Below are 18020 nucleotides of genomic sequence, written 5' to 3'. Positions count from 1 at the left end.
AGGAGCCCCTTCCCCAGAATACTAGAAGGGTTTGATTGCTCCCTGGGGACCATTTGTGACCAGTGGCCACCACGAGCCCTGGTGCAGCTGGTAAAACAGAGAGCTGTCAGGGGTGAGGCACACACCTGACTTGATCTGTGCTCCCTTTTCCAGATGTGAACGAGTGCGAGCTGCTCAGTGGGGTATGTGGTGAAGCCTTCTGTGAAAATGTGGAAGGGTCCTTCCTTTGTGTGTGTGCTGATGAAAACCAGGAATACAGCCCCATGACCGGGGAGTGTCGCTCCCGGGCCTCGGGAGGTAAGTCACAGTGGCTCCTCCTGGGGACTTGTACCTACACTGGTTTGGGCCAAACACTCTGGGAGTGAGGTAAGAAATAACTGAATGTTCTGGCACACTGCTGTCTCTGGAAGCTTCCATGCTTTTTCCGAGCCTGCCTTATCAGTGAATTAGGATGTGGTCAGTGACAACTCTGAGCTAGATGGCCTCTCTTGTGCTTTCCAACCCAGAGACGCCATGTGTAGGGTAAAGGATCCAAAATGATGAGAACATTCACTGGGAATTGCTTAAAACTCAGAGAGAGCCATCAGCTCAGGGTTTAATATGGCATCATCTCATTAGGTTGCATAATCTTTCTTTCTTGGCCCTCGGAGAAACGTGTCTTGACACTTCTCTAAATTAAAAGCAACATATAGGCCTCTCAGGATCTACAAAGACTTCCACTTGGAATACTTAAGGTGTTTTTTCAGAAATTGGCCCAGAGAGTGGCTGTGTTTGCGTTCATTTAAAATTTGATTTAGTCTGTGTCGTCAGGGCACGAATTGAAATGGAGAACTGATGGTTTTCCAGATAAATTAATCAACTTCCAAATCACTCTCTTAGTTTGTGCCATGTAGCTATAGCCTGGTTATATTTTAACGAAAGCAAAAGACCAAATGATTACTTGAGAGCCAAATAAAATGAAACATTGGCCATTTGACTTTCTTGCTCAATCTCGGTTGTTTTTATCCATGTGTCTAAGAGTGCTCTCACTCTTCTCAACAGGGCACACTTGTTCTGTATGAAATAACCATCTTTGCAAGTAAAAGGAAATGCAATTTAAAAATATCTTCACATACACATATTCTTCTTAATTGTTAGATATAGAGGGGAAGGGTACAGAATTACAGAATTACACAAAAAGACAATATAATGTGTAATTCAAAAACACTGTCTGTGAGGGGGAAGAGGTGATGTATTGCTGGAGGGAGGGGTTATTCCTCGTTCTAGTGACCACCTCTGTGACACATGAGCTGTAGCGAGAAGACTTTTCATCTTAGTTGTTCCTAAAATAGCAAAAACAAACACACAGTTAAAAACCTGGCTGGCCCATAATGCGATTGGTTAAGTAACTGCCTTTTCCTATTTGTCTTTAGTTCCGTAGAGGAGTGCCTCACCCATGGTATGATGGTGAATTTATAGTATTTGACTGAAAGATTATAGTATTATAGCATCATTATTATAGTAGAGTATAGTGTACTATATTATAGTATTATAGTATTTGACTGAAATAATTCACATATCATCATATTGTACACTCATTAAATGATTCCTACGAACGTTACGTAGTCCAGATAAATGCATATAGTACAATGTTAAGTCACAAAATGGGCTGTTCCAGTGATTACAGTCTGTGGCAGGAGGGAAGAGGAGGACACATAAAATAGATAATTATTGGAATTAATGGAAATTTTAGCCTTTTCTTTTATTTTCTAAATTTCTTATACTACCTCAAATTGGAATAACCATGGTGGTCTGCGATTTTCCAGCTGTGTAAGCTTGGGCATATCATTCCACATTTATGAGGTTTGGTTTTCTCACTTGTAAAATAGAAAGGTTTTATTTACCTCACAGAATTTTATGATTTAAAAAAAAAATCCTATATGTAAAAGGCATTTGTTAATGGCAGAGTACTCTATGAAGTATTAAAATAGTAAGCTATGATCCAAATACTTAAGGGATATCTATTTCTCATCCTTTTATGATCTGTTCTGAAATGGTGGACCTTTTTAACTATGTTTTTTCCTAGATAGGTATTTTTTTGCTGGAATGTTTCAGCAACATCAGGGAATGGTTCATTCACTTCACGTAGATTCAGTTTAGGTAGATGTCTGGGATCCTAAAGTTTGTTCATTTCTTGTTTTGGAGATTAATAGTACCTTAATAGGATCGTGAGACCATCTGAATCATATTTGGTGAACTGGAGTAGTTCATCATAAATGGCTTCTTAGGGACGCCTGCGTGGTGTAGTTGGTTCAACATCTGACTCGTGATTTTGGCTCAGGTCATGATTTCACGGTTTGTGGGTTCAAGCCCCGCCATCAGGCTCTGCACTGATGGTGTAGAGCTTTCTTGGGGTTCTTTCTCACTCCCTTTCTCTCTACCCTCTCTCTTTCAAGATCTCAAATAAATAAACTTGAAAAAAAATTTTTTTAACTGCTGCTTAAAACTGTCCAGTGATTCATTTTGTAAGCTTTGTTCCTCATCTCCTATTTTTAAGCTTTTCTTTAATAAAGTCCCTAACATTTGCTTTGCCTTTTTCCCTCCGTTAGAGTCCTTGCTCTCATCGACTGACTGACTCTTTCTGGAAAGTTCTTCCAGTCAGAATTCACTAAGTACTGTCCTGCGTTTTTAAAGAACTTGGTTTTGAATACTCAGCTTCATAAAGCTGCCAATAGATACATAGTTTCTCCTTCCTCTTTGTATCTAATCTTTTCTTTTATGGTTTCTTACATATTTTCCCCATAGTTCTCTGGCTTCTGCTAAATATTATACATACCCAGTTGTTTTTATTGGTCCATGTCAGTATAATCTGACTAATTTATCTTGTTTCTGGCAGCTCTACCATACCTCAATCTGCAGAGTTCCTGGCGAACTGTAACTGATTATATGCAGCCTTCAGATTGTCTATGATGATATCTTCATCTGAGCACTTCTCTGTCAGGGTCCTGAGAGGCAGGCCAGCTGTCAACTGCAGGAGGAGACTTCTCTGCCCGACTTGAGCAGGGCTGTTTAATTGACCTGCCATTTGAAAAGGCATTTGAAGCTAGGAATCCTGGAAAAGATAATATAGTTTCTAAATATTTAAATTTTCGCTTCAAGCGTATCAATGTACATTCATTTGCCAATCTTTGAAGGAGGGCCGAGAACTTGTTTTGAGTACAAGTCCACTCTTAAGAGTCCTGCATGGCTTGTCTTGCATAAACTACATTACGCATGATCTCCACCACCTACTTTAAAGGGAGAAAGAATTTAAAGGCCTTTGCCAAGTACGTGAGTGTAAAATTCCTCTAGATTTTTATCGTTTTTCTCAATTTTTGTGTAGTTGTCTTTTTTTAACGTTTATTTTTGAGAGCGAGAGGCAGAGACAGAGACAGAGCATGAGCAGGGGAGGGGCAGAGAGAGAGGGAGACACAGAATCTGAAGCAGGCTCCGGGCTCTGAGCTGTGAGCACAGAGCCTGATGCAGGGCTCGAACTCACAAACCGGAAGATCATGACCTGAGCCGAAGTCGGATGCTTAACTGACTGATCCACCCAGGTGCCCCTACAGTTGTCTTATCCACACCTAATTTGATAGCGTTCCATTTACTGAATCAACTTTAGTCTTTAACTCGTTCTATAAACAACTCCTCGCAATTCATACTTTATTGGTGTATATACTGTTTAATTATGTAATTACAGTAATTAATACACTGGCACAGAATGTTTGAGAATAATCACAGATGAGTCTTGGTCAGCATACAGCTCAGCATGTGAGAGCAGGAAATGTGTGCTTCTGCCCAAGAGCAGCTTCCTGGCTGTGAGCATTCCACCTGCTGTGGGCACAGGCCTGGGTGCCTTTCAGAGGGCAAGAGAACATTGGTTAACGCAACAAGTTGGTTAAATGGGGGCCATCTAGAAGAGTTTGTATCCTACTCTAATCAAAGGATCTGCCGTTACACAGAACAAAACTTTTTATACCAAATTTAAGTGAGGGTTTTTAACAAAGATTCAGAATAATTTCACTATATACATTCTAGACCAACAGCTCAGATCTCATCCTTCCTGAAAAGTAATTTGGAAAGGAAAGATGAATTTGCAAGAAAGATGAATTTTACTAAGCTGCTAAATTTCCCCAGTCGGAGGGGATCCCACCAATGAGCAGTAGCACAATCCACAGTGGTATCGTACTGAGGACAGAACAGGAGCCAAGGGGTGATGTCAGGAAAGCAGATTGCGGATCAGTGCACAGAATTTTCCAATAACTAGGGATAGGTAATGGTCATGAAATTACGGGTGTTTCCCTAGACGTGTCCCAAAACAAGTGGGATACCCACTGGTCGAAGGGTACCCCCTTCCAAGCAGGGTATTGTACCAGGTAGCCTTTATGGTACTTTTGAATTTTAATGTCCTAGGGTTTTTGTTTCTAAACTACTTCTTGGCTCCCACCTAATATTTTTTAGGTCTGGTCTAATGGTTTTCACTGCCTGGGCCTTTGGCCACTGATTTACATTGTTGTACATTGCCTAAAAGCACCTGCAACAGAAAGAACTAAAAAATGTCCATGCCACTCATCACGTGTAAGAGGGTATGGATATGAAATACAGCCTGATGCTTTTATTTTCTCAGTGCCTGTGATAATTGCTCCATAAAAACTTTATGTCCTCGGGCACTCTAAAAGAAGCAGTAAATATGTGGTCTTGGCAACTGCAGCCTTCAAGCCTTACCCACAGAATGCTGCTCTCTGTCTTGATTGGTGCACAGAGGAGACTCTGGGGTAGGAACTGAGCTTATTTTTAAAACAGAAGGTATAAGGAAAAGAACACAAAAAAGATATATGTTATAATCGAGGCAGGTATTCCTCACTTGAAGAAAAGCAAATAAACGAGATCAGAAATTATACAACATAAACTGGAGTGATTATTTGCATTGTAGAAGAATTGTTCTTTATGCAGTTTATTGCAGCATTTTCTTAAATATCCATTTTTCTCTAATGTATTTGAGAGCTTATTCTCACATCACAAGGTAGAGCCTAGGCTTCTACAACTAGGAAGCACCTTCATGGTTTTCTAGCCCAGCTCCTGTATTTACCTGTCAGGAAGCCGAGGCCCAAGGAGAAACTGAATGCTCTTCTTAGGGTCCCACAGCTAGGGCTGTGCGGGAACCTAACCCTGGGATCTTTTCCACTTTGCCATTCCCCTTCTCGAGGCCGAGGACCCCATGACTAACAATTGGCTTCCTGGGGCACCTGGTGGCTCAGTTGGTCCGGCCTTTAGTTTTGGCTCAGGTCGTGATCTCTGGGTTCATAGGATCAGGCCCCATGTGGGGCTCTGTATCAGGAGTGCAAAGCCTGCTTGGGATTCTCTCTCCCCCTCTCTCTCCACCCCTCCCCTGCTCACACTCTCTGTCTCTCTCTAAAAATAAATAAATAAACATTTTTTTTTTAAACTGGCTTTCTTTTTGAAAAAAAAATAATGCATGTGATTTTATTTAAAACAATGCATATTCTTCTCAGAAAATTGGCTTATACGAAAATATATCAAAAATGAAAATCCCCCACAGTGGCACCACCCAGGAATAATCTCTGTCACTGTGCTGGCCTCCAGATTCTTTGATGAGGACCTCCAGGCTCCACCTACCTCCACAGAACTGTCCCCCATTTGATCCAGGGCCCCCAGGCTTGTCTGCGCAGAGCGCCTTTCCCTTGGGCCAGTGGAGAGCACCTACATGCTAAAGCCATTCGTCTCACTGCTCATTCCTTCTTGTGAAACAACTGACCGTGGTTTCCCGTCTTCCCTCCTCCTGCTTTCCTTCTGATTGATTTAGGACATTCCTTCCCCCATCCTCCTCCCTCTTGCTCTGGTCTTTTTCTTTCTCGTTTCCAGACTCTTTTTCCTCAGCCCATTCCTTAAATAATAATGTCCCGGGGAGTTGCATGTTTAGGCCTCTTTTTACTCTCTGTTCTTCTCTTGGGATATTTAATCGTCTTCTCTGAGTCAACTCTTACTTACGTGATACAGCCTGCCAAGTATCTTCTGCCTCCGCCTCTGTCCTCAGAGCCACACTCCTATTTCCAGCTGCCTATTATTGGCCCTTTCTCCCAGGGTGTCTTGTCAGAGTATCTGCCTGAAATTATCCCCAAACCAAATTCATTACCATCCCTTCTCCAACCTGTGTTCACTCATTAATTGCCAAACATCAGTCCTGGGAATCCTGACATCACACCTTAATTTTTCTCCCCATTCCTCCAAGCCTCCAGAACATTCTGCCAGTTCTATCTCAACAGTGTCCTTCAGCTCTCCCTGCTCCTGTGTTACCAGTGCCCTGGGCCAGTCCTTCAACAACTCTTACCTGGACCATGGCGGTAGCTTCCTGACTTCCCTCCATCCCACCGATTCCTCTTCCTTGCTGTTGCCACCATTGATGTTTTCAAAACATGAATCTGGTTTTATATTTATTTTTATTCAAGGTTTTATTTAAATTCCGGCTCGTTAACATTCAGTGCAACACTAGTGTCAGGTGTAAGATGTAGTGATTGATCACCACCTACAACACCCAGTGCTCATCACAAGTTTTAGCTGCTTATTGCTGCCTACAGCGTGAAGTCCAAAGTCATTGGCAGGGCGGCAGGACCCTTATACTCTGCCTTACTCATCTTTGCGTCCCCTGTAACCTTGCTCACTGCCTCACCTATGGCAGACACTCACTACCTCTTGAATCAAACTGCGTCTTGACATTCAAGAGTGTATCCCCTCTGTATTTATGGTGTCATTCCCAGCTAGTTCTGTAGAATTAAGTACTGATTCGTTTTATCAGAGATAGATTGGAGGCCACAGTTGAATGAGGAATGATCTATTTATACTTCCTTGTAGGGCGGATGGTTCCTTCATGTCTTTCGGTTAAATAACAAGTAGAACAGAAGAATGAAAGCGTTTCCCTGCTGTCAAGGGACACGTGTAAATCATCCTCCTGATTCTGACAATTGAACTCAAAGAGCATCCTTGTTCTCCTCCTAGAGAGGTCCGCTACAGGTTTTATGTACGTACATATTTTTTTAAAGGCAGGAAACCACATATAATATCATTGAACTGTTACATTTGGCGGAGTAGGGTTTTTTTTTTATGTGTTTAGTTAACCTGTAAAATAAATTAACGTTGAGACAGTTTTTTAAAAATAATTTCTGATTAGAAAAAAAGACCTTCGATAGGAAAAAAAATGAAAGACAGTGAGAGCATAGTATTTAAAATGCAAACATTGTAAAATGCCATAAAACTCCTGAGGTCTTACTGTGTATTTGTAATAGATCTATACTATAAATGTAGGTAAGGCTAGGGATAACATACTCATTTGTTGGGGGGGAAAAAAGTTGAATCAGGTTTCTTCCCACGTTCAAAGAGCATAGAAGAATTTACTAATTACCAAACTGTGCTTTTACCTTTATGAAATTTTTTACTTGCTATATATAAGATGTAAAATAACATCTGAGTTTTTAAGTGAGGAGATGTCCGTGTTTGAATGAACTGATGGCAGTTGATGCAAGTGACAGACTCCAACTGGATATGAGCCATTGCATGTTCTTGAGACAGGAGATGCCCACACTGGTGCGGCAGCAGTCATTTGGGGCCCTGGCATTTGCTATAAATATGGCCCAACGAGGAGGGGTTGGTACATTTCCTTTAAACATTTCCTGATATTTTACCTGTCACCTCAGATGTGGCATTACTGTCCCAGTCATCTTCACAGGCCCTCACAATGCACCTGTGACAGCGTTTTGCCACGACGCTTGCTGTTGTGACATCCTGCCTCTTCTCTGTCTCCACGGGCGCCACCTGCTCACACGTCTCTGCATGTCACACCCGTTTTTCTTTCTCCACGGAACGTCCTTCTTCTTTCAGGAGCCTCCTCTTTCACCCCGGTCTTGTTCTGACATTCCCGGTGTCCAGTACTGTCTCCATGAATCACAGGCTTTCTCCCCCCCTGCCCAGCCCCAGCCTGTTGTTATCTCAGGCTCACTTCCCCTGTTCTCTTCTGTTCCTTTGCTGGAAAAAGAAACAAAAACAAAGAACCTTCATTCAACCTGGCTGGTATTTATTGCCTGCCTTTTAAGTTGAGGCCATGAGGTGAGTCTCAGTGGCATCGTCCTCTACCCAGTGCCTAAATCAGGAACACGGCTGTCGCTTGTTGCATGACAGCGCCTCCCGGGCTCTCTGTCACCTTCAGTGACTTCCTTCGCAGACCACCGCTCCCCTCACCCCGCTCTGCCCAGACCTGAGTACAGTCGTCCTTCTTATTCCTCCTCACCCCTGTCCACCTTATCTCCTGTCCAGTTTCTCTAGTTATTTTTGAAGAAGTTGGTTCACATGTTAGCTCTCCAGGCAGCCTTCTGTGGTAGCCCTGCCCACCCTATCCCTGTGGAGTGTGGCTTAGGCGCCCTACACTTGCTCCCTTAGCCTTGTCACAGCCTGACTCCCCCATCTGCTTGACTTAAGGACAGGAACTGGGTGGAGGAGTCCTCTTCCAAGTGCTTTTTCTCTTACGCTTGGCTTTCTAATCTCTTGACTTGGTCCATATCTTTACCATCAAGGTTACCATCTGTTCCCATTCTCCCTTTTTCCTTGCATTCATTCCTGTTCAGCCCACTCCTATTGTCCGTGCTTGTTTTCTGAAACTCAACAATGGCTGTCTCCTGAATTCCACCTAAAAGACACACACTTTCGGGACATCTGGAGGGCTCAGTTGGTTAAGCGTCTGACTCTTGATTTCGGCTCAGGTGATGGTCTCATGGCTCGTGGGGTCAAGTCTCACATGGGACTCTGTGCTGACAGTGCAGAGCCCGCTTGGGATTCTGTCTCTCCCTCCCTCTTTCACTTGTTCTCAAACTCATTCTTGCATTCTCACTTTCTCTCAAAATAAATAAACTTGAAAAACACACACACTTTTTATTTTTCAAGTCTTGGAGAAAACTAGGAAAAAAAGGAAATATGTGAATTTTCAAGTTCTCTTTTATTCCTTCTTAGAATATTATGCTAAAAATTCTTTTCCCATAAAAAACAGGAGTTGGGGCGCCTAGGTGGCTCAGTGGGTTAAGCGTCTGATTTCAGCTCAGGTATCAGGCTCTGTGCTCACAGCTCAGAACCTGGAACCTGCTTCGAATTCTGGGTCTCCCTTGGTCTCCCTCTCTCTCTGCCCCTCCCCTGCTTGTGCTCTGTCTCTCTCCCTCTCAAAAATAAATAAACATTAAAAAAAATAATGAAAAGCAATAAAAAACATGAGTTGGTATAAAACATTAGTGCCTATGGTGATTTTAAAATAAAAAATGGAATAAAGCTTTGTGAATGATTGAGTTGAAAGTAATTTACTGAACATTACCAGGGTCAGAGTTAGATAAATTGATGCCTTTTTAGGACTCTAGCAGGTGTTTTACTTGGAGGCATTGTTTGCTCATGGGTATTTGCTCATGGGTCTTTGGTCATTGTCGTAAACCTGACTGTCCCAGAAGGGTATGAAGGAGATTAGCTCATAAAAGCCTTCAGAATACTTTGCAAATGTAAATTGAAAGACAGGGGCCCATTTAGAATGCTCGTGTCTCCCTTAATTAGAAAAATGTTGCAGATTTCCTCAACCTGACAGCAAGGCTAAGATTAGACCGAAGGAAACCATCCTCTAAATGAACACCACATCTTCTTCTTTCTGAGGAACCAAGAGAGAAGATGTTTCTAGAAGGTGCTCTTCATAAGTGGCACCATATGACTCAATCCATGACTTTCTCTTCAGAGCCAGGGAACATGATTATACTCTATGTGACCTGGTGGCTAAACTCTACACCAGCAAGGATTATCTGCTGTCCCCTCCCCATTTGTCTCAAAGAAGTTAAAAAATAAGTAAATAAAACAAACTCATGCTAGTTGAGACGCTAAGAAGCTGAGCCCCATAGAAGAGGTTTCGGAAAGGCAACAGGCATGAGACATTGGACCCAACCTAAATCGTCTCTTCTGGAAAGTAAGGATGCTTTGTAACCTGCACATACTGTTTCATGGAGTTGCTCTGTGGATCACAAGAAAGGGCCTCTGTAAAAATTGTTTCAGAAACATGTGTAAAAGTTCAAAAAACTCACTTCTTACCATCTTCCATACCCTAGGATTAGACTATGCAAATTGCTGTTTATACATACATGTGATGCCAACCTCTTAATAAAATTGAAAAATCAAATCCAAAGATACCGGAGGAGAGGTAGTATATTTCTTAGAAGTCTGTGGCATGAGGTATGTAGTATGGCTCATGTTACTCATAAAATCTTTAATAAAAATAAAATTTATTCTTTTTAATGCCTGGCACTTTACTATCCATTGATTAGATCTTTTAAAATTGCTTGGCAATTTAACCATTCTTCCTGTGGCAGCAAGTGACCTAAACTCATAGAGATTCTTTAAAGAAATCACATTGCATTGTGTTTACTGATGAGTTTTCCCCCCAGTGGAAAAATGCTCTAGGAAGTTAGTTATTTAAAGGTTAGAAAGATAGGGAAATTGCTGTTGTTTCACAAAATGACCTTTGTGGACTGGTTTTTTTGAAAAGAATTTGCATCTCTTTCCAAACACAGATGAGGGCCTGACTAACCCCCAATTTCAGCTGTATAAACATTGAGCTTTCAAACTGCTGGGATAAAAAACAAGACTTGTAACAACCGATGTGAAACCTGAATAATAGGATGATATTACTGGTTGTCTCCCTTATGCAAAAACTTGTGAGTTTCCTTCCAAAAAAGAAAAAGAAAAAGATAATTTTATTTCTTAGTTTATGTGCTATGAATATAACAAACATTGTAGAAAACAGGCCTAGGTTTGTTTGTTTATATATATATGTTTTTGTCTCCTACATAAGCCTCTGGTGTCTGATTACTTAGGAATATAGCAGTTTTCATGATGCCCTACTGTATAGTATTCCATGTTGTAAGAAATGCCATGACATACTTACAACTTGGAACGCAAGAAGAAAACAATTATTCAGCCCTCTCTTTGCACAGACTGTAAACTTGATTGACAAGCTAATTACGCTGCTGATTTGATTTGTATTTCCAAATGCATACATTAATAGCTGTACTTTTAGGTCAACTGAATAAAATGAGCAAAATCATTAGTAATGGGCTGCCAATTAATTTACAAGTGTTGGGGGAAAGTTTATAAATTTTTCTGCAAGACTCATGGTGGATTTTAATAATAACTTCAAACGCCCTTTTCCCAAAGAATTCTGTTTATAAGAGCTTGGAGCCCCTCGTAAAGAGAAGGAAGGGGTGGTTGACTGCTCTCTGCGTGTGGGCACAACACATTTCTGTCTTTTGCACACTTGAAAGCTAGAAGAGATGAGGGCTGTGGCAAGTTTTATCTGATTTCACATCCAAGGAAATGGACTTAAAACCACTTCATAATCTGTTGTAGAAATCAGCATTTCCTCTTTTTCCTGGACCTGTATTCAAGGTTGGAATTTGCCATCAGCTATTGACACTGACTTAGAATCCAGCCTGAATTATGTCAAAGATAGAATGATCTAACAGCCACAATCAAGTGTGAAAGGGGTCTTCTACATTCTCATTGATGTTCTGTGTACATCAGAGTTTTGTTTGCCATTTTGCTTGTTTTCCTTGCCCTAGGAGGAAAGAAAGGGTAGTTGCTTTTCTGATAGAATTTTGTGGAATTCTATTTTAGGAACACTTTTGCTAAGTGGCGTATTAATCTAGTCCTTACAGTCAATCTGACCCTGCCAAAGTAAGTATATAGGGCACTATTGTGAAAATAACGCCTTAAACTTTCCTAATTAATTGTGCACCAACTGCAAAACAAAGGTAGGTGTTGACCTTCAGGTCTTATCCTCACTGGCAAATGTTTTCCCTTTGTCCTTGTAGTTCCTTCATATCTAAGAAGTGTTCTAATGAAAATATTTCATTGAAATTAATCTAAGTAATTGTCACGGCAGTAGTCAGCTTTTTATTTGATATAGCATAAAATAAAAACTATTAATAAGTCCTGACTGGATCATACACAGTAACTGAACTCTGCAGCATATGGTAGAGAAGAGATTAGACCACTTTACAAGCCTACTCTCAAAATACTGACCTTTTTTTAAGTTTTATTTATTTATTTTGAGAGAGAAGGTGGGGGAGGAGCAGAGAGAGAGGTAGAGAGAGACAATCCTGAGCAGACTCTGCACTGTCACCACAGAACCAGATGTAGGCTCAAACCTATGAACTGTGAGATCATGACTTGAGCCAAAATCAAGAGTCAGACTTAAGCAACCGAGCCACCCAGGCGCCCCCAAATACAGTACTTCTAAAAGCTTTTAAAAGCGCAGTCTTGTTCATAGGCTATAAATCTGATGGGATTAAATCATTTATAGTATTATCTGAAAGTAAGTTAATTTTGTTCTCATCGTTTGTATTCTCTCATATCACTTTGTCTTTTATCACAGAGGGTTAAACTGAGTCTGTTGGAAAATATATTCCTCTAGAACACACATGAGCCAGGACTAGAACTGAGCCTTGAAATTCTTCCCCAAGGCTTAGCTGGCACTCATTGTTTCATTCAAAGTCCTATATTTGCAGCATTTTAAGTAGACTTTCAGTAACAAAAGGTTATTTTAGAGATTTGGGGTTATTGCAGTGTTTTCCTGGTTATTATACTCTGTCTTGTACTGTTCAGAAAAGATTGGGGCATTGTTGATTCAAATAACCACCTAAGAGTTAAATATTTTGTGTGGCCCCACATCTCTGGTCAAATGTTGGGGAAAATTTTCATTGATTTAAGTAGGTGTTATAGCTCACATAGAATGGGCCTATGTTTGGCAAGAAAGCAGATATGGAAACTCTTCTCACGGCCAAATTTATAGGAGTATAGCAATTGGTTTAACGTAAAAGAAAATGATTTTGACAGATTTACACTCTTGGGGTGTGTTAGAAATGTATCAAAATTCCGGATTCCAGTGCATTTTTATCTTGAAGTGGAAGGACCCACACCTGAAGCAGAAGGCCGTTTTGTGTAAATGAAATGCTGCTGGCACCCCCCCCACCCCACCCCCACCCCCGTCTATCTCTTTATTATTGTGTTTTCCGCTCTGTTGTGATACTGATCTGGTGTGTCCTAGAGGGCCCCCCTTTCACTCTCTCCACTCTCTTTAGACTTAGATGATGATCAACCCAAAGAAGAAAAGAAAGAATGCTACTATAATCTAAACGATGCCAGTCTCTGCGATAATGTGCTGGCCCCCAATGTCACCAAACAAGAGTGCTGCTGTACCTCCGGTGCCGGCTGGGGAGACAACTGTGAGATCTTCCCTTGCCCTGTCGTGGGGACTGGTAAGGACCAGCTGAGCAGTGTGTTCACACTTGGGTTGGGTCCCGTGGTGTCCAGGGCCTTGGAAGCTTCTCATTTTGGTTGCTGCATTGAAGCCTTGAAAGGATGACATTGACTGGTACCTGCCGTAGTGGCATTGAGATGAGATTACCATACAGTACGTTTTCATTCAGAGCTGGAGCCATCCCCCTCATCCCACCTCAAAATGAATTCTTAAACTTAACATCAGTCCATCGCAGAATACACTATTACAGTATGGTTCCATATGATATTTTGGCAGAAAGGCAATTCGGTTTTATTCCATTTTTAAGTTAAAACCTGTCTTTTTTAGCTAAAACTGATCCCGAATTATCCGTAGCTAGAGCTTGCATATTTAGGCTAAGATCTTGCCTGACTGGAATCTTATTCAACCTTTAAAATGCTAGAAACCACAGTAATGGAGAAGTAAGTCATAACATCAGTCAAAACGTTGGTAAATGAGAAGTGCATGAACTAGGAGGGTTTTTTTTTTTTTTAATTACAAGTAAAAAATTTTAAAGTCATTAGATCTATTCGCACCTAATCCATAATTTTGGAAATTATACTGAATTTATTTGTCCAGAATAGATGACAAGAGTTGCCTTAAAGTTAATGGAGTCTGGGGGAAAAAAAACCAAAAACTGAATTTCAAAATTTAAAACACACATTAATGGAGAACGTTTATTTTTTTCTCTTTTTAACTGTTTTTTGTTTTTTGTTTTTTTTTTTTTTTGGGTCTCTCCTGAAATCAGCTGAATTCGCTGAAATGTGTCCTAGAGGGAAAGGCTTTGTCCCCACTGGAGAATCCTCTTATGATGCTGGTGATGAGAACTATAAAGGTCAGAATCAAACAAATGAATTTGTAACACGTGTGCATATCAGCATTCCGGTGAAAGCATGGCTTGGGCTCCACAGAGTTATAGCTCTTCTCATCATAGAAACTGATTAGAAAGCCTTTAATTCTTCTAGGGGAAGGTGCCTGTCAACTCTGGGCAGCGTTTGGTCTTGGGAGTTAGAATACTTAAGACCACGCAGCCCTGGGATGTCATGTGACCCTCCTGAGTTTCCATCTCTTCATCTTGGAGATAGGAATGATGTCTCAAGGGTTAGCGTGAGGATTAAATGAGATAATATACTAGAAATACTTAAAACTCTGTACCTAGGAGGTGCCTAATAAATTTTAATAAATTTATGCTTTTATTCCAGAGGTATATTATAAATAATACAAGCTAAGACCATATAATTTTGACCATCATTATATTGGTCTTTGTGGTCATCAACAAAGCTAAGATTCTTGACTTTTTTTTAGAACTCATCCTACTATTTGCTAAGATGCTTTGACTAATGACTACCGATTCATCATAAGGAATGGAAAAGAAGAAAACTAAAGTAAATGTGTTTTGTGTATTTAATGCTGGTAATCTATAATTCTGAAATAAATGCATAATCTTTTTATTTTGGTGAAATTTAAGCCACATCTATGAGTATTTCCTTGTTAACTACTCACTTTTGACATTTCCATGATGGAGATATTATGACCTCTTATATACACTATGGGGTTTTTTTCTTCCCTTTATAGTCTAATACTGAAAACTGCTAAGTGGCTAGAAAACAGACTAAACATTTTTATTGTCCATCCGTTTTTGAGAACTACCATTTTAATGATACTCAGTAGCTGGATAAGAAATTCCATATGTGCTTTTTAAATAAATCTGTGATTCAGTCCAATTAAATAACAAGAAGCCTTGATTTGTAGTATGTGTTTAATAGTTTTCAAGTTCACAAATATCATACTTTGTTTTTGCAGGCATATAGTTAAATCTCACTTCATATTACGGAACAGAGCCCTGATTTTACCATAAAGTCGCCCTCTCTTTCATATAAAAATAAGTTCCTCCTCACCCTGTCTTAGCAGTGCTGTAAATGGTTGGAATATTAGTTGCAGATCCAAACAGCTATGTATTATGGACTTGACTTTGCCATTTTCCAGCTGTGTAACTTTGAGTGATTCATCCATGAAGCCTATGATTTTTTTTTTATGATATGACATTTGCTCTAAAATGCTAGAACTGATGGTAATAATAATAGCAATGAAAGCAAGGGATAAACACTTTTTGAGAGTCTGTGGAATCTTCTTCATGGATTTTCTCATTTAATTGCTTCATTCCTGTCAGGCAGATGTTCCTATTGTCCCCAACTTACCACAGTAAACTGAGGTTTGCAGACAGATGGTGAGCACTTTACGTTCTGTGGAGAAATGGGCCTTCCAAGACCTTCAGAACTTGTGCTTCCATTAGCTGGTCATTATCACCGAGACAGACTCATCAAGTTCCATCAAACTCTTCGTGGGGATTTTTCTTCATCCCATTTAGTTCATGAGCCAACATACACATTTAGAGAAAGGCACATTTCTTAAAAGGTATATTCTTGAGAAAATACTGTTGGCTGCATTGTGAAGTTCATAAACTACTTCATTGGATAGGAGGTAGTGACCCAGAAATTATATTTACAAAAAGACCTCCTCCAATAATGTTTTGGACATTGTTCCCCAAATGTCACAGATTCTGTTTCTACATCTGTGAGTTAGGCTTAACTTTAAGAATTTTCTCCTGTTGTATCTGAAGATTCTTTGGACTATGAATATTATAATATCTAAGTCAACTGAAGCCCAGTATTCGTTAGACTGTTATTAACTCAAAGACCAAAGCTCAGTCTTCTCTTTCACCATTTTGCCCCCCATAGATGCAGATGAATGCCTGCTCTTTGGGCAAGAAATCTGCAAAAATGGCTTCTGTCTGAACACTCAGCCTGGTTATGAATGCTACTGTAAGCAGGGGACATACTATGATCCCGTCAAATTGCAGTGCTTTGGTAAGTATTAGGAGGATACAGGGTGCTCTGAAAATATACAGATGGAAAAAAATAAGTGATGCTGTGTAGTCAAAAAAATTGCCTTGCATCTAAGTCACATGTTGGAAAGACCTGTAAATGGTTTATGGATCTTTTTTTTGAGCAAGATTTAAGAAAATAAAAAAACCTCCTTCCTACTTTTGGAACAGATTTCAAGCAAAGAGTTAATATTCAATGTGGAATTATAATTCAGGTCACTGGTTTAACTGAAGTGTTCTTTCGGTCTGGGGAGCCTCCTGTTTCATCACTCATACCATGCAAGTGAAAGTCATTTTTAAATACTGACCCAGACTTTAAGGCTTAAGCAGAAAACCATATACACTAGACAGAAAAACATAGCAAAAGGAAATAGTTTTAAAACTATCATAAAGAGGCATTTTATCTTAAATTTCTAAGCATATCCTGTTCCTAAATGTTTTCTTTCTTTCTTTAATGTCAGCAGCAGCAGGGAAACATTATTGTTCCAATCAATACAACTTAATATTTTTATAGCCAAAGCTGCTCTCTTTTGGATGATGATGTGTAGTTAATTAAAATGTGGCAGCCTCTGTAATCTAGACTCAATTTAGCAGTGTATAAAGTTTGGTGAGTGTATGAGGTACAACTGATTGTTGATTTTCTTTAATTTTTTTTTCTTTTAAGATATGGATGAATGTCAGGACCCCAATAGTTGTATTGATGGCCAATGTGTTAATACAGAAGGCTCTTATAACTGCTTCTGTACCCATCCAATGGTCCTGGATGCTTCAGAAAAAAGATGTATACGACCAACTGAATCACATGGTATGTTTGGATGTGAGATGCAAGTCTCTGTCCAAATAAATGTCAAGGTTTTCCTTTTGACTGAACTGTGAGCTACTGGGAAATAGAAAAATTGACTCCTTGGGTATTTTGGAGTAATTAAAATGAGATGCTAAAAATAATAAGAGAGAAGGGGTGCCTGGGTGGCTTAGTCAGTTAAGCATCTGACTTCAGCTCAGGTCATAATCTCACAGTTGGTGAGTTCAAGCCCCTCATGGAGCTCTGCACTGACTGAGCAGAGCCTGCTTTGGATCCTCTGTCTCCCTCTTTCTCTGCCCCTCCCCTTCTCTCTCTCTCTGGCTCTCTCTTAAAAATAGATGAACAGTTTTTAAAAATGAGAGAGAATAAGAAGAAAAATAATAAGATGCATAACAGTATGTAGGAGATTCAGTACCCTATACATATTTAATCGCCAAGAGAATATAGATCGGCTGAGCCGATGGCAGAGCTCTTCTGTGCCTGTTCGTCACATTTCACCCTCAAAAGCAACTGAGGAAGATGTGAGTTCAGGAAAAGATAATCAGGTTTGCTTGACTGGACTGAAGGACACAGAAGAGGCTGGGCCCAACAGACCATGGAATCCAACAAGGTGGTGGGGACCCCTGGCGTCCATTGATTGGAATCCCTCTCTGTCGCCAGTGAGGTGATGCACCACTCCTAATTGGCTTAATTGAGCTATCCATCATCCCTGTCAGTAACCACTTTGGATGAAGTCAATTGAAGGGCAGAAACTTTGGAATTGAGTACTGTAGCATGAAGTGTCACTAGGGCTTTGGTGAATGAATTGAGTGAGAAAGCAAGAATCTGCAAAGTGTTACGTAGAAAAAAATGGTAGGAATTGACAGAAGGGTCAAGGTAAAAAAGGAAAGATTGGGAAATCAGAGATCAGTGCTTTAGGATTATGGACTATAGAAGGAAGAGCGTGCAGTGCT

The 18020-nt window shown here is 40.3% G+C and overlaps 1 protein-coding gene across 9 annotated transcripts in view; it reads left to right on the top strand.

The window, feature by feature from the left end:
• The window catches only part of LTBP1 (latent transforming growth factor beta binding protein 1), a 398718-nt gene that overhangs the window by 353658 nt on the left and 27040 nt on the right, over nt 1–18020 (top strand). For 8 of the 9 annotated variants that reach the window (XM_042982189.1, XM_042982188.1, XM_042982187.1 and 5 more), the window contains 5 exons: nt 154–297; nt 13185–13361; nt 14130–14216; nt 16120–16248; nt 16930–17070. In XM_042982189.1, the coding sequence (XP_042838123.1) occupies nt 154–297; nt 13185–13361; nt 14130–14216; nt 16120–16248; nt 16930–17070 (678 nt within the window). The remainder of the gene's footprint in view (nt 1–153; nt 298–13184; nt 13362–14129; nt 14217–16119; nt 16249–16929; nt 17071–18020) is intronic. The other variant, XM_042982190.1, reaches the window with a different exon arrangement.

Source organism: Panthera tigris, chromosome A3, assembly GCF_018350195.1.
Source record: "Panthera tigris isolate Pti1 chromosome A3, P.tigris_Pti1_mat1.1, whole genome shotgun sequence".
In the NCBI taxonomy this organism is placed as follows: domain Eukaryota; kingdom Metazoa; phylum Chordata; class Mammalia; order Carnivora; family Felidae; genus Panthera; species Panthera tigris.
The sequence above is the reverse complement of the archived record's forward strand: the minus strand, read 5'-3'. Positions and strand labels throughout refer to the sequence as shown.